A 17,050-nucleotide genomic window follows, 5' to 3' on the forward strand; every position below is an offset into this window, starting at 1 on the left:
AAGCCATTAAGAACACGCTGTTGCAAGACTTCAACGAAGGTACGGGGTTTTATGAGCTGCCAATCGACTGTCTACATCACAGTCAAAACCATTGCCATCACCACCACCAGTGGAAGGGAAGGAAATTTCCACAGCTACATTTACACCCATTTAAAATATGCGGATCAGGTGGAAAGGGAAATAAGGAGGAATGTGAACTACTACTGGGTGTAGAGAGGGGGGGACGCCAGGGCGAAGGAAGCGGTTTATGGTTTCACCGAACCTTACCTTTTGTATGCCTTGTGACATAGAATGCATAATTCAGCAGAGATCGGGGATATAGGCAATGACACTCCTGAGATGAGGGGGATGAGTGCGACGCGAGACTCACTTGCGCAACGCCTTCACAACAGGTCACGTAAAGCCACCTGACCGGCGAAGTAGCTTGCTCAACACCTGTGTGTTTGTTTAGCATATGCTTATGAGATAGGGTATGGATGATCTGTCACTTCTATTCCCCCCTTTCCTCAACCCCCTCAGTTCTCCCCTCTTTGAAAAGCTACGATGACTCAGAAAAATCAATTAAAGAAGTCGGGACCAGTCACTTCATTATTTCAGCATCTGCCTCCATTCACTCTCAGTTCCAATCAGTGGTTTAAAACAGGGAGAAGTTTAGTGCATCAGGCTTCTGTATCATACTTTCTTTGAAAAGGACTTGCGACAGATATCTTCATAATCCAGTAGGCCACTGAAGATATTTATAGGTCTACTCAGTTATGAAATTTGTAATGCAATAATTGGTGAGCATTGAGAATACGTTTATCAATGCATTGTTCACAATAAGTGGGATGTCCTTGTCACTTAGGAGAGGAAAATGTAGATTATGGAAGGAACGTGTAGATTTCACTCTTCTGTGGCCACGCAAGTTGATCGATGACGTACAGGAGGATGCATAGGCTATGGACCCGCCGTCACCTTGACAGTGAGGAGAAATGATGCCATTTACTACACCTACTTAACAGTCGGTGGTGCTTTCTTTCTTTCATAACGTAAAGCTTAGCTTTAAATTGCACGAAATTTGCACTTTTTGATTGACATTGAATAAAAAGTTGTCTGGGATAAATCGTAACGAGAGAAGTAGGTGCTATAATGCCTTGAGAGAAAACTCTAACGAAAAACCAAAGGACCCATTTTTTCCTTTTATAAGGATGGTAATCTAGAAAATTGTGCTAGTATCAGTGGATCATAAACGTTTCGAAGGAAGAATGGCCGACAAATTACGAAGGATTTACACATTCATGAACACCTTTGTTCATATTTTCCATTTAACAATTTCATGGCTAATTACTTTTCATCAGACTCATCTCATCTGTCGAATAGTAATGTAATACATACACATGAAAGGATTGATATCAACACAAGTGATGACGGTTTGAATTAGACGAATGCTATTTGACAATCAGGTATTCACTTCCAGTAAGACGAACGAGAGTGATGTTGCGCAGATTAGAACTTCGATACATATTAAAGCGTTCGTCGTACATCTCAAGTGGGATTAATTTTACATAGCTGACTCCCATCCCACTGCACCCCTTTTCGCCTGGGCCTGTCTCTCCACCTGATTATATCACTGCACCTACCGAGAGCAAGGCGGCCCACCTTTTAATTCATCCTCACAAATCGTGCACATATGCGAAGTGAAGCGAAGTTAGAAGTCTTCCTGCTGTCCACCTGTTGCCGTTTTACCCGCCTCTCACACGCCATGGCAACCGACTCAAAAGCGGTGCAAATGAAAGTGGACGTGTCTTCAACCCTTATCTCGTGGCCCTTTACAAGTAAATTAATTGAGCGACGGTCACCAAGCGACACCTTCCCCTTCCACTTTCAGTCGATTTAAATGGAGGCGTGAGTGGCACTCGCATCCCCAGACTTGTCGCACCAACCCCACTGAACTAACACGAAAAACCCCACTTGATGGCACTGCTGCTCTTCCGGATTCCGTATATCACTCTGGCAAAGGAGTTCATTGTGTGCTTTGTAGCACACCAAACCATTCCTGGCAGTATAACAATACGGACGAAAGCTTTTTATTGGCGTTTGAAAGGCTGGCATTCATCCAACACCATAGCACCAAAGTGCCATAACAAATATCGTCTGATCATTGCGTCGTGGGACCCACAAACGAAAATGAAGTTAATAACAAGCAAACATCGCGGCACTAATCTAGTGCTAATTTTCGATTCTGGGCAATAATGCTGTCCTAAAATGGTTCTTTGAGCCTATTTGGAACATGGATGATAAAATCAAATTAAGAAATTGAAATGGTTGCAATGCATCCGCATCATCAACAATTGAAAAAAAAGCATGACGAATCCTACCTTTTGAATATTACGACACCTAGACTGATATTTACATGGATGGCCAAGTTGTCTAGAAGGGTAATTTACTCGTCAGTTTTTGGTACAAAAGTAGAGTTGACGAGATTATCAAATTACCGTGTGGTCCTTGCAATTCGCCATTTCGTCAATCTAAAATGTCGGGAAATAGCATTTTGTTTTAATTATTTTTATTGCTCCTTCCAATCAAATGACTTCGGAATCATTACTCTCACTGCCCTCAATCGCAGCTTGTTCCTGAGAAAGAGGCATTTATAAGAGACCTAGAAATTAATGCCATGCAATTAAGGTGAAAGATGCCAATGGCCTTTCGTCGACCGAAATGCCCTCCCCGGTTAGTTAAGTCTTCCCACCTCAGTCTCCATAATCTCGTTGATAAATTTGTGACACTAACAGAAAGCAAAGCTTCCACCCGGCTAAAGCTCCTACAAATGTACAGTTGCTGAAAATTCCCTCGAGTATATCTAGCAAGCTGTGATAAGATTGGCAAGCAAGTAGGTAAACTTTCGATAAGTGTTTTGCATTGAGTGAACAAACAGATTCATATATGCGGAAGGCATATTAGTCAAAAGTCAACTTTTACGGTGGGAATTATCGTCAGGATGTGAGCACCTACGAGTGCGCGACCATGACTCCAACTAGATCGTCTGCAGTTTCTTACGAGTAACCGACGCTCCTACTTACCTGTCATCACCTCTACTGAGAGCATCACCACTCTAGCCGCAACCCCCATGATTTACGCATCTAGGGTGGGCAAGGAGTTATATGGGAAAATCTAGTTACCTTCACATCGCATGCAGATGTATCTGCGGTTCTTCCAGTCAAGTTGGCTATCCTGCAATTTATGGATCACGTTCATAAACTCCCATGCAATTGTGACAGGTTAAAGGCTATTACTTCGCTCCGTAAAAGAAGCTAAAATGAAGGTCAAGGAAAGTGTTGGAAAATGAGTACGATGTGGATCAAAGCGGCAGTAATTAAGGTACGGTGACAGCATCACAATGATGTGTGACAACCTTGCACGCGTATCCGTCTCTGAGGAGAATTACCATTGTGATATCATGACTGCTAAGCGCAAAACAACCTCCAAAGGTTTTTTCATTTCCATGTGTTTGTGCAACGGTCCTTTGAGTCACCAACACAAACTAATAATATGAAGCCGCTACAACAACTAAGGAGCAACAAGACTACAAGTCCAAAATGTAACATGTTTTAAAATGCGATCAGTAAATTGACCAGTGACATCGCCTCACTTGAACCACTTCTGCATTTGGTGTGTGTCGTGGAGCATGACAACTTACATGTGCTACTGAAATGGGCTGAAGAAAAGTAATCAATGCTTTACCCTTACCGTTATGGAGAAATGTAGTCTTCCAGTCTATGGACTTGGGGTAGTGTCTTGCATAAAGACAGGAGGGAGAGGAAAACCAAAGTCCTATTAACGAAGAAGGTAACGAACTGTTTACTTTTTTTTCTTACCTTACCCTCTTTTGCCATGCCTTCTCGTTTACTACCCCCTCATTTCTGTGCTTTGATTATGACCTTCTGAATATACAGCGTTATTTGTGTTTGTATACCGTTGCTGTTTGACAAATAACTGCCTAAATGTAGATTGCACATCAGTAGTCACCTGGTGACTACTTCATCCGTACCGATTGCCTTTACGGAATTCAGTGCAATAATATATCTTCTGTTGTTGGCAGCTGAATGACACCCACTTGCTTTTGTATTCAAATACGTCTACTCTTTATTCACTGCAAGCTGGGCCTTCTAGTACTTCCGTTTGTTCACAATGCCTCCATCCACAAAGGAATGTAAACAGTAGCAAGTAAACCTGCTTCAAGTGGACAAATACTTTGGTTGAGTAACAAATTTTGGATTCTCAAAGCCGCATCCACTTCTTCTTGCGACGCTTTGCCAATCTGATGTTCCGCAACAAGCTTAGTAAAGAACGCTGGAATGCCCAAGTTAATCAATCAACTTAAATCAATTTCATCACTTTCCGAGTGTAGGAGCACAAGATTGCTTCAAGTAACTGTCCTTTTTGCCCTTCCTACTTAACCACCTTCCTACCCGACTGCCTGTGTTCTTACCTAACTACCTACCTTACCAGCTATCGCCTATCTCTCTTGTGGTGTGCAATTGTTTTAAGATTAAGACTGGTTGTCATTGCAAATAAGGGCACTGCTCACAGCTTCAGGAGGTAGCATAAAAATACAATGCTTGCGGCATTTCATCTGTTGTAATTGATTTGCAGAAAAAGGGGAGCAATCAACTCCGATGTCAGCAGGGAAGATGGTCATGTCTATTTTAATGTCTTTGCCATTGGTAATGGTAGCAAACACTTGCTACGATAATTGGTGAGACTGTTGCCGTTACTCGTGTTGTTGTTGGGGATTGTTGCTCGTTGATTATTGTCTTTGGGAAAGAAGTTGATGGCTGTGAGTTCGGTTATGGTGAGAAGATAGGTGTGAATGTGGAAAAGAAGGATGGCTGCAAAAGTGTTAGTGCTGATCTTGTGACACGTAGACTGGGTGCTCGGTCAGTCGGCTGATTAGATATGCTGAGAATGTTCATCGCCGCGATTGTGTGGTCCATAGTAGAGAAAGTGAATCGGAGTCGAGTCAACAACATACAGCTGAACGGGGACAATTCATCTGAATATAAATGCAGTCGTGAACGGATTGCAATAGTCATAATTGAATTTTAAGTAAATTAACTACTTCATACCAACTTACTCTAGTGGTAGTATTGGAGGATCGTAAAGACGAGTTCTTCAATTGTAGCTTTTAACCTATGGGACAGACAGAAGGAATGCGCCAAATCCATGTTTGTTATTGTTCGGGGCTCTCAAAGGCATCCATTCCAATGCCTTATTAGTTCCATCCAGTAACGTCTGGTAGGAGCAAGGATTATTGTATTCACCAAAGCCTTTTTTTGGCACTGATGCTACGACCGATTGTAGCGATTAGAGTGTTACTCCTCATTACCTTAAGTTTACTCTCTTTTTATTCTTAGAAGATGTTAGTAAGGTCGGCGAATATTTATGAGGAACACGCTTTTGTGATGAGGGAAAACACAGCCCAAAAACGATTAAACCACTTGTGCTCTCACTGTGACGATTCTCATAGCCTTTTTTTCACACCAAAACAATGGATTATGCGTCAAATTAAACAGTTAATTATTGAAGATGCTTGTTATATCATTTTAATTCATAACAGGGTTTTCCGCCATGAATGATCAACCACACACAAGAATGGGACCCTCGTCGAATGAAGGAGCTGCGATCGACTCCCATTGCTTTGACCAGTTGAATGCATCACAAGTTCACTCCATTTATCAGAACCACCGTAACCCAGATTTACTACCTGGCTCTAGCTGATGCACATCGGTACTGTACTCAAACCTTGAAAGCTAATCAGAAGTTGCGTTCCATTTTTCCTGCATTTAGGTTAGCTTTTCTACCCACGATAATTTACTTATCCTGTCAAACGAAGAAAACCTCGACCCCTCCTTTATAGCCATTTGTATTTTCATCTACTACCTGGGATGCACAATATGAATTTAGACAGGCGAAGTGGCTAAATCGGCTGTCAAAATGTCCACCTGCCCACCCCGATCGACCTTCTGAATCCACGTGCGTATGCTGTTAAGGTTACACACGATGAGTGTTAGGTCTGTGCCATCTGTTTAGCTCGCATCAGGTGTGGACTAATGACTATACCCCTCCTCCAATTCCGTTTTTCTCACCTTCAGTGGCTCAACGCAGCGGCTCATTAGACCTCATGTGATATTCGAATTCGGTGTGTAGGACATTTATGTTGCCAATTCCATGTGTCATGTCTGACCTAGCAGGGATGTCCTACCCAGCCAAATACACGCCTTCTGACAGTGGATACTAGAGGTGTCAAACTGCGGTCGCAAGATGTGGCCCCAATCCCTGTGCAGTGTGATAACTCGCGGATGTGATGCTTTTTTAGGATTATTAAGCAAAGGATTTGTCGTCGTGCCTCAAAGATGGCGAGGGTGGTGGCATTAATGTTACTTTGCCGACTAATGATGCTCCACAGATGGTAACACCTAACTACTGCGTACGGTTACTTGCAATGGTGCTACCCACGTGGGGATACCAAACAAACACGATCCATCCAATGAGAGATTATGTCGTGATTCAAATTACCAGCTTCCTGCCATCATCTCGTCCAACGCGTTTTTTCGCTTAAAAATGAGAGACAAGCGGTTCAAGCATACTATCCTGTCTCAAAGTACCAAGCTTTTGTAAGTAAAATATATTTTGCGCATGTTTCCATCAACATTCCATTCCTATCGTGTTCTATTCACAGTCTGAACTACTTCCACTTGGTAAAATATAATGCATTATTATTCATGATGCCAAAACTAATTTGGAAAAGGTTTCAACGATAAGAACACCTTAGGTCATTTCGAGAGCATACAGCGCAGAATGATGAATGTCAAGTCCAACACTTTTTTCCCACTTTACGCCAATACAGTGCTCTCCAGTAGACCTACCGTCTATAGAACTGCTCAATTCAATAATATGATGAACTTGGATATCAAACTGGTACTGATCACCTCACGACGTTAAGTTTGAGACCATTCTATCGATATTGATGTCCACACTATCGGTTCTGAGACACATTTTCCAAGTGCACAACAATTCTCCAAACCTTTACACAGTCTCTCTGCATCCGCGTTCCCATGAATCTAAAGTGGTCATGGTAGCAGTGCTCAAGCAACTTTGTAATTAAACAGTTTGTTTATGCGGTAGCTCAATCTGACGTTCTAGCCCTCAAGCCGTCCCTGAAGACGCAATAAGGCATACCATATCAGAAGTGAGTTCTATTACCCATGGATGGAAGGGCTCACCGAAACGGTCTACCACTGTGACATAATAGGTTCATGAGAGAGGATACCGTGGGAGGTAATAACAGCAGTCGGAGAAGTGGGGACATCCTTCTTAATAACAGGTGGCTATAGTGCCCACTTTCTGAAGAATAAGAAGTGTCACAAGGAAGATTGATCTCATGGCATCATATAGAGGAAATAAAAACTATCGAAGAGGAAACTAGGTGTTATATGAACCTCAGCTATAAACAGTTGAGATAAGGCCTCCATATCTCCTTGCTACCCTTCGCTTGTGCGGAGCTGTTAGTAGGGTTCACGCTGTTGTAATCAATGGAGGATGGTTGCACGAGAGAGGGTGATGGTGACGCAGGTAACTCGTGGACACCACTGTCACAAGAGGTGATTCGAGATGTTGAAACGGAGGTGGTGGCTGTGGTAGCGGTGAAGGCGGAGGCAGAGGCAGAGGTGGAAGCAGAATCGGAGATGGAGTCGGAGGTGAGAAAGGAAACGAAGCCGTGGCAGACAGCAGTGGTTGTTGCACTGCCACTACTGTGACTCGCCTGCAATCGAGCCTTCACTTCCGGATTCTCCTCCAGCAGCTTGCGCAGACCACTCAACACCTCGCAGCAGAAGTTCAACATCTCTGCCTTCTCCATACGAACACTGCTTTCCGCCTGCAACGCACACATAATCACCCAGTTCACTTGTCCAGTCAAAGCATCGTGCTGCACTTGTTAAACTCCACTACTGCCCTACCTACTGCTACGTATCGCATCGACCCAGTAACCGAGACACCAACATCGCCTACCCAATTGGCCCACGTGGTCAGGCACCACAGAACAGACGTGTCCTCATCATGACAAAGCAGTAAATTGATGGGCAACTTACCTCTTGTCCAACCATGGAGAGGGCGAGTCCGTGCAGTTCCAAAACCTTATCCGAAATCCGCGCTCGTCTTGCACGTTCCGCCTTCTGCTTCTTTACCTAATGCAAGGATGCGGTGTTTCGTAGTAGGCGCTCAGTTGACAAACTCAGAAAGTACGGAAACCAGATGTGTTGAATTACTTACTCTCCTTAACTCGATCGCCTGCTGCGAATTAGTGTGTGAGTGGTATCTACGCCTCGATGCACTTTCACGCGGCTTTGGTGAGTGGACGAACATCTCCTTCACCGTGAAGTTAGGAATGTTGGCGAGTGCCTCTGAACGCGCTCTCTTATATGTCAGCAAATCAGACAGCCCACCTACGTGTCAGTTCTGCGGCCACGCGAGCTAGTTCCTCCCACCCACCCTCCATTCAATCAGATCACGCGAACGTGCCGCGCAGATTGGCTGAGCTCTCAACCACTAGACAGCTACATTTACACCCATTTAAAATATGCGGATCAGGTGGAAAGGGAAATAAGGAGGAATGTGAACTACTACTGGGTGTAGAGAGGGGGGGACGCCAGGGCGAAGGAAGCGGTTTATGGTTTCACCGAACCTTACCTTTTGTATGCCTTGTGACATAGAATGCATAATTCAGCAGAGATCGGGGATATAGGCAATGACACTCCTGAGATGAGGGGGATGAGTGCGACGCGAGACTCACTTGCGCAACGCCTTCACAACAGGTCACGTAAAGCCACCTGACCGGCGAAGTAGCTTGCTCAACACCTGTGTGTTTGTTTAGCATATGCTTATGAGATAGGGTATGGATGATCTGTCACTTCTATTCCCCCCTTTCCTCAACCCCCTCAGTTCTCCCCTCTTTGAAAAGCTACGATGACTCAGAAAAATCAATTAAAGAAGTCGGGACCAGTCACTTCATTATTTCAGCATCTGCCTCCATTCACTCTCAGTTCCAATCAGTGGTTTAAAACAGGGAGAAGTTTAGTGCATCAGGCTTCTGTATCATACTTTCTTTGAAAAGGACTTGCGACAGATATCTTCATAATCCAGTAGGCCACTGAAGATATTTATAGGTCTACTCAGTTATGAAATTTGTAATGCAATAATTGGTGAGCATTGAGAATACGTTTATCAATGCATTGTTCACAATAAGTGGGATGTCCTTGTCACTTAGGAGAGGAAAATGTAGATTATGGAAGGAACGTGTAGATTTCACTCTTCTGTGGCCACGCAAGTTGATCGATGACGTACAGGAGGATGCATAGGCTATGGACCCGCCGTCACCTTGACAGTGAGGAGAAATGATGCCATTTACTACACCTACTTAACAGTCGGTGGTGCTTTCTTTCTTTCATAACGTAAAGCTTAGCTTTAAATTGCACGAAATTTGCACTTTTTGATTGACATTGAATAAAAAGTTGTCTGGGATAAATCGTAACGAGAGAAGTAGGTGCTATAATGCCTTGAGAGAAAACTCTAACGAAAAACCAAAGGACCCATTTTTTCCTTTTATAAGGATGGTAATCTAGAAAATTGTGCTAGTATCAGTGGATCATAAACGTTTCGAAGGAAGAATGGCCGACAAATTACGAAGGATTTACACATTCATGAACACCTTTGTTCATATTTTCCATTTAACAATTTCATGGCTAATTACTTTTCATCAGACTCATCTCATCTGTCGAATAGTAATGTAATACATACACATGAAAGGATTGATATCAACACAAGTGATGACGGTTTGAATTAGACGAATGCTATTTGACAATCAGGTATTCACTTCCAGTAAGACGAACGAGAGTGATGTTGCGCAGATTAGAACTTCGATACATATTAAAGCGTTCGTCGTACATCTCAAGTGGGATTAATTTTACATAGCTGACTCCCATCCCACTGCACCCCTTTTCGCCTGGGCCTGTCTCTCCACCTGATTATATCACTGCACCTACCGAGAGCAAGGCGGCCCACCTTTTAATTCATCCTCACAAATCGTGCACATATGCGAAGTGAAGCGAAGTTAGAAGTCTTCCTGCTGTCCACCTGTTGCCGTTTTACCCGCCTCTCACACGCCATGGCAACCGACTCAAAAGCGGTGCAAATGAAAGTGGACGTGTCTTCAACCCTTATCTCGTGGCCCTTTACAAGTAAATTAATTGAGCGACGGTCACCAAGCGACACCTTCCCCTTCCACTTTCAGTCGATTTAAATGGAGGCGTGAGTGGCACTCGCATCCCCAGACTTGTCGCACCAACCCCACTGAACTAACACGAAAAACCCCACTTGATGGCACTGCTGCTCTTCCGGATTCCGTATATCACTCTGGCAAAGGAGTTCATTGTGTGCTTTGTAGCACACCAAACCATTCCTGGCAGTATAACAATACGGACGAAAGCTTTTTATTGGCGTTTGAAAGGCTGGCATTCATCCAACACCATAGCACCAAAGTGCCATAACAAATATCGTCTGATCATTGCGTCGTGGGACCCACAAACGAAAATGAAGTTAATAACAAGCAAACATCGCGGCACTAATCTAGTGCTAATTTTCGATTCTGGGCAATAATGCTGTCCTAAAATGGTTCTTTGAGCCTATTTGGAACATGGATGATAAAATCAAATTAAGAAATTGAAATGGTTGCAATGCATCCGCATCATCAACAATTGAAAAAAAAGCATGACGAATCCTACCTTTTGAATATTACGACACCTAGACTGATATTTACATGGATGGCCAAGTTGTCTAGAAGGGTAATTTACTCGTCAGTTTTTGGTACAAAAGTAGAGTTGACGAGATTATCAAATTACCGTGTGGTCCTTGCAATTCGCCATTTCGTCAATCTAAAATGTCGGGAAATAGCATTTTGTTTTAATTATTTTTATTGCTCCTTCCAATCAAATGACTTCGGAATCATTACTCTCACTGCCCTCAATCGCAGCTTGTTCCTGAGAAAGAGGCATTTATAAGAGACCTAGAAATTAATGCCATGCAATTAAGGTGAAAGATGCCAATGGCCTTTCGTCGACCGAAATGCCCTCCCCGGTTAGTTAAGTCTTCCCACCTCAGTCTCCATAATCTCGTTGATAAATTTGTGACACTAACAGAAAGCAAAGCTTCCACCCGGCTAAAGCTCCTACAAATGTACAGTTGCTGAAAATTCCCTCGAGTATATCTAGCAAGCTGTGATAAGATTGGCAAGCAAGTAGGTAAACTTTCGATAAGTGTTTTGCATTGAGTGAACAAACAGATTCATATATGCGGAAGGCATATTAGTCAAAAGTCAACTTTTACGGTGGGAATTATCGTCAGGATGTGAGCACCTACGAGTGCGCGACCATGACTCCAACTAGATCGTCTGCAGTTTCTTACGAGTAACCGACGCTCCTACTTACCTGTCATCACCTCTACTGAGAGCATCACCACTCTAGCCGCAACCCCCATGATTTACGCATCTAGGGTGGGCAAGGAGTTATATGGGAAAATCTAGTTACCTTCACATCGCATGCAGATGTATCTGCGGTTCTTCCAGTCAAGTTGGCTATCCTGCAATTTATGGATCACGTTCATAAACTCCCATGCAATTGTGACAGGTTAAAGGCTATTACTTCGCTCCGTAAAAGAAGCTAAAATGAAGGTCAAGGAAAGTGTTGGAAAATGAGTACGATGTGGATCAAAGCGGCAGTAATTAAGGTACGGTGACAGCATCACAATGATGTGTGACAACCTTGCACGCGTATCCGTCTCTGAGGAGAATTACCATTGTGATATCATGACTGCTAAGCGCAAAACAACCTCCAAAGGTTTTTTCATTTCCATGTGTTTGTGCAACGGTCCTTTGAGTCACCAACACAAACTAATAATATGAAGCCGCTACAACAACTAAGGAGCAACAAGACTACAAGTCCAAAATGTAACATGTTTTAAAATGCGATCAGTAAATTGACCAGTGACATCGCCTCACTTGAACCACTTCTGCATTTGGTGTGTGTCGTGGAGCATGACAACTTACATGTGCTACTGAAATGGGCTGAAGAAAAGTAATCAATGCTTTACCCTTACCGTTATGGAGAAATGTAGTCTTCCAGTCTATGGACTTGGGGTAGTGTCTTGCATAAAGACAGGAGGGAGAGGAAAACCAAAGTCCTATTAACGAAGAAGGTAACGAACTGTTTACTTTTTTTTCTTACCTTACCCTCTTTTGCCATGCCTTCTCGTTTACTACCCCCTCATTTCTGTGCTTTGATTATGACCTTCTGAATATACAGCGTTATTTGTGTTTGTATACCGTTGCTGTTTGACAAATAACTGCCTAAATGTAGATTGCACATCAGTAGTCACCTGGTGACTACTTCATCCGTACCGATTGCCTTTACGGAATTCAGTGCAATAATATATCTTCTGTTGTTGGCAGCTGAATGACACCCACTTGCTTTTGTATTCAAATACGTCTACTCTTTATTCACTGCAAGCTGGGCCTTCTAGTACTTCCGTTTGTTCACAATGCCTCCATCCACAAAGGAATGTAAACAGTAGCAAGTAAACCTGCTTCAAGTGGACAAATACTTTGGTTGAGTAACAAATTTTGGATTCTCAAAGCCGCATCCACTTCTTCTTGCGACGCTTTGCCAATCTGATGTTCCGCAACAAGCTTAGTAAAGAACGCTGGAATGCCCAAGTTAATCAATCAACTTAAATCAATTTCATCACTTTCCGAGTGTAGGAGCACAAGATTGCTTCAAGTAACTGTCCTTTTTGCCCTTCCTACTTAACCACCTTCCTACCCGACTGCCTGTGTTCTTACCTAACTACCTACCTTACCAGCTATCGCCTATCTCTCTTGTGGTGTGCAATTGTTTTAAGATTAAGACTGGTTGTCATTGCAAATAAGGGCACTGCTCACAGCTTCAGGAGGTAGCATAAAAATACAATGCTTGCGGCATTTCATCTGTTGTAATTGATTTGCAGAAAAAGGGGAGCAATCAACTCCGATGTCAGCAGGGAAGATGGTCATGTCTATTTTAATGTCTTTGCCATTGGTAATGGTAGCAAACACTTGCTACGATAATTGGTGAGACTGTTGCCGTTACTCGTGTTGTTGTTGGGGATTGTTGCTCGTTGATTATTGTCTTTGGGAAAGAAGTTGATGGCTGTGAGTTCGGTTATGGTGAGAAGATAGGTGTGAATGTGGAAAAGAAGGATGGCTGCAAAAGTGTTAGTGCTGATCTTGTGACACGTAGACTGGGTGCTCGGTCAGTCGGCTGATTAGATATGCTGAGAATGTTCATCGCCGCGATTGTGTGGTCCATAGTAGAGAAAGTGAATCGGAGTCGAGTCAACAACATACAGCTGAACGGGGACAATTCATCTGAATATAAATGCAGTCGTGAACGGATTGCAATAGTCATAATTGAATTTTAAGTAAATTAACTACTTCATACCAACTTACTCTAGTGGTAGTATTGGAGGATCGTAAAGACGAGTTCTTCAATTGTAGCTTTTAACCTATGGGACAGACAGAAGGAATGCGCCAAATCCATGTTTGTTATTGTTCGGGGCTCTCAAAGGCATCCATTCCAATGCCTTATTAGTTCCATCCAGTAACGTCTGGTAGGAGCAAGGATTATTGTATTCACCAAAGCCTTTTTTTGGCACTGATGCTACGACCGATTGTAGCGATTAGAGTGTTACTCCTCATTACCTTAAGTTTACTCTCTTTTTATTCTTAGAAGATGTTAGTAAGGTCGGCGAATATTTATGAGGAACACGCTTTTGTGATGAGGGAAAACACAGCCCAAAAACGATTAAACCACTTGTGCTCTCACTGTGACGATTCTCATAGCCTTTTTTTCACACCAAAACAATGGATTATGCGTCAAATTAAACAGTTAATTATTGAAGATGCTTGTTATATCATTTTAATTCATAACAGGGTTTTCCGCCATGAATGATCAACCACACACAAGAATGGGACCCTCGTCGAATGAAGGAGCTGCGATCGACTCCCATTGCTTTGACCAGTTGAATGCATCACAAGTTCACTCCATTTATCAGAACCACCGTAACCCAGATTTACTACCTGGCTCTAGCTGATGCACATCGGTACTGTACTCAAACCTTGAAAGCTAATCAGAAGTTGCGTTCCATTTTTCCTGCATTTAGGTTAGCTTTTCTACCCACGATAATTTACTTATCCTGTCAAACGAAGAAAACCTCGACCCCTCCTTTATAGCCATTTGTATTTTCATCTACTACCTGGGATGCACAATATGAATTTAGACAGGCGAAGTGGCTAAATCGGCTGTCAAAATGTCCACCTGCCCACCCCGATCGACCTTCTGAATCCACGTGCGTATGCTGTTAAGGTTACACACGATGAGTGTTAGGTCTGTGCCATCTGTTTAGCTCGCATCAGGTGTGGACTAATGACTATACCCCTCCTCCAATTCCGTTTTTCTCACCTTCAGTGGCTCAACGCAGCGGCTCATTAGACCTCATGTGATATTCGAATTCGGTGTGTAGGACATTTATGTTGCCAATTCCATGTGTCATGTCTGACCTAGCAGGGATGTCCTACCCAGCCAAATACACGCCTTCTGACAGTGGATACTAGAGGTGTCAAACTGCGGTCGCAAGATGTGGCCCCAATCCCTGTGCAGTGTGATAACTCGCGGATGTGATGCTTTTTTAGGATTATTAAGCAAAGGATTTGTCGTCGTGCCTCAAAGATGGCGAGGGTGGTGGCATTAATGTTACTTTGCCGACTAATGATGCTCCACAGATGGTAACACCTAACTACTGCGTACGGTTACTTGCAATGGTGCTACCCACGTGGGGATACCAAACAAACACGATCCATCCAATGAGAGATTATGTCGTGATTCAAATTACCAGCTTCCTGCCATCATCTCGTCCAACGCGTTTTTTCGCTTAAAAATGAGAGACAAGCGGTTCAAGCATACTATCCTGTCTCAAAGTACCAAGCTTTTGTAAGTAAAATATATTTTGCGCATGTTTCCATCAACATTCCATTCCTATCGTGTTCTATTCACAGTCTGAACTACTTCCACTTGGTAAAATATAATGCATTATTATTCATGATGCCAAAACTAATTTGGAAAAGGTTTCAACGATAAGAACACCTTAGGTCATTTCGAGAGCATACAGCGCAGAATGATGAATGTCAAGTCCAACACTTTTTTCCCACTTTACGCCAATACAGTGCTCTCCAGTAGACCTACCGTCTATAGAACTGCTCAATTCAATAATATGATGAACTTGGATATCAAACTGGTACTGATCACCTCACGACGTTAAGTTTGAGACCATTCTATCGATATTGATGTCCACACTATCGGTTCTGAGACACATTTTCCAAGTGCACAACAATTCTCCAAACCTTTACACAGTCTCTCTGCATCCGCGTTCCCATGAATCTAAAGTGGTCATGGTAGCAGTGCTCAAGCAACTTTGTAATTAAACAGTTTGTTTATGCGGTAGCTCAATCTGACGTTCTAGCCCTCAAGCCGTCCCTGAAGACGCAATAAGGCATACCATATCAGAAGTGAGTTCTATTACCCATGGATGGAAGGGCTCACCGAAACGGTCTACCACTGTGACATAATAGGTTCATGAGAGAGGATACCGTGGGAGGTAATAACAGCAGTCGGAGAAGTGGGGACATCCTTCTTAATAACAGGTGGCTATAGTGCCCACTTTCTGAAGAATAAGAAGTGTCACAAGGAAGATTGATCTCATGGCATCATATAGAGGAAATAAAAACTATCGAAGAGGAAACTAGGTGTTATATGAACCTCAGCTATAAACAGTTGAGATAAGGCCTCCATATCTCCTTGCTACCCTTCGCTTGTGCGGAGCTGTTAGTAGGGTTCACGCTGTTGTAATCAATGGAGGATGGTTGCACGAGAGAGGGTGATGGTGACGCAGGTAACTCGTGGACACCACTGTCACAAGAGGTGATTCGAGATGTTGAAACGGAGGTGGTGGCTGTGGTAGCGGTGAAGGCGGAGGCAGAGGCAGAGGTGGAAGCAGAATCGGAGATGGAGTCGGAGGTGAGAAAGGAAACGAAGCCGTGGCAGACAGCAGTGGTTGTTGCACTGCCACTACTGTGACTCGCCTGCAATCGAGCCTTCACTTCCGGATTCTCCTCCAGCAGCTTGCGCAGACCACTCAACACCTCGCAGCAGAAGTTCAACATCTCTGCCTTCTCCATACGAACACTGCTTTCCGCCTGCAACGCACACATAATCACCCAGTTCACTTGTCCAGTCAAAGCATCGTGCTGCACTTGTTAAACTCCACTACTGCCCTACCTACTGCTACGTATCGCATCGACCCAGTAACCGAGACACCAACATCGCCTACCCAATTGGCCCACGTGGTCAGGCACCACAGAACAGACGTGTCCTCATCATGACAAAGCAGTAAATTGATGGGCAACTTACCTCTTGTCCAACCATGGAGAGGGCGAGTCCGTGCAGTTCCAAAACCTTATCCGAAATCCGCGCTCGTCTTGCACGTTCCGCCTTCTGCTTCTTTACCTAATGCAAGGATGCGGTGTTTCGTAGTAGGCGCTCAGTTGACAAACTCAGAAAGTACGGAAACCAGATGTGTTGAATTACTTACTCTCCTTAACTCGATCGCCTGCTGCGAATTAGTGTGTGAGTGGTATCTACGCCTCGATGCACTTTCACGCGGCTTTGGTGAGTGGACGAACATCTCCTTCACCGTGAAGTTAGGAATGTTGGCGAGTGCCTCTGAACGCGCTCTCTTATATGTCAGCAAATCAGACAGCCCACCTACGTGTCAGTTCTGCGGCCACGCGAGCTAGTTCCTCCCACCCACCCTCCATTCAATCAGATCACGCGAACGTGCCGCGCAGATTGGCTGAGCTCTCAACCACTAG

At 43.6% G+C, this 17,050-nt stretch overlaps 2 protein-coding genes across 2 annotated transcripts in view; one reads left to right on the top strand and one right to left on the bottom strand. All coding sequences in view use genetic code 11, as the record gives it.

Moving 5' to 3' along the window:
• The window catches only part of EGR_04246 (hypothetical protein), a gene marked incomplete at both ends in the record, with an annotated part of 18,331 nt that extends 4,256 nt beyond the window's left edge, over positions 1-14,075 (top strand). Inside the window, 7 exons of the mRNA XM_024493495.1 lie at positions 1,240-1,400; positions 2,293-2,417; positions 5,397-5,571; positions 6,559-6,787; positions 9,700-9,860; positions 10,753-10,877; positions 13,857-14,075. Of these exons, the coding sequence (XP_024352196.1) occupies positions 1,240-1,400; positions 2,293-2,417; positions 5,397-5,571; positions 6,559-6,787; positions 9,700-9,860; positions 10,753-10,877; positions 13,857-14,075 (1,195 nt within the window). The remainder of the gene's footprint in view (positions 1-1,239; positions 1,401-2,292; positions 2,418-5,396; positions 5,572-6,558; positions 6,788-9,699; positions 9,861-10,752; positions 10,878-13,856) is intronic.
• Positions 14,076-15,943: 1,868 nt separating this feature from the next.
• On the bottom strand, positions 15,944-16,863 carry EGR_04247 (hypothetical protein; the record flags this gene model as incomplete). The annotated part of the gene is made up of 2 exons (XM_024493496.1): positions 15,944-16,375; positions 16,771-16,863. The coding sequence occupies 2 exons, from the start codon at positions 16,861-16,863 to the stop codon at positions 15,944-15,946; spliced, it is 525 nt and encodes a 174-aa protein (XP_024352197.1).
• Positions 16,864-17,050: the final 187 nt, after the last annotated feature.

Source organism: Echinococcus granulosus (assembly GCF_000524195.1).
Source record: "Echinococcus granulosus chromosome Unknown EG_S00025, whole genome shotgun sequence".
Taxonomy (NCBI): Eukaryota; Metazoa; Platyhelminthes; class Cestoda; order Cyclophyllidea; family Taeniidae; genus Echinococcus; species Echinococcus granulosus.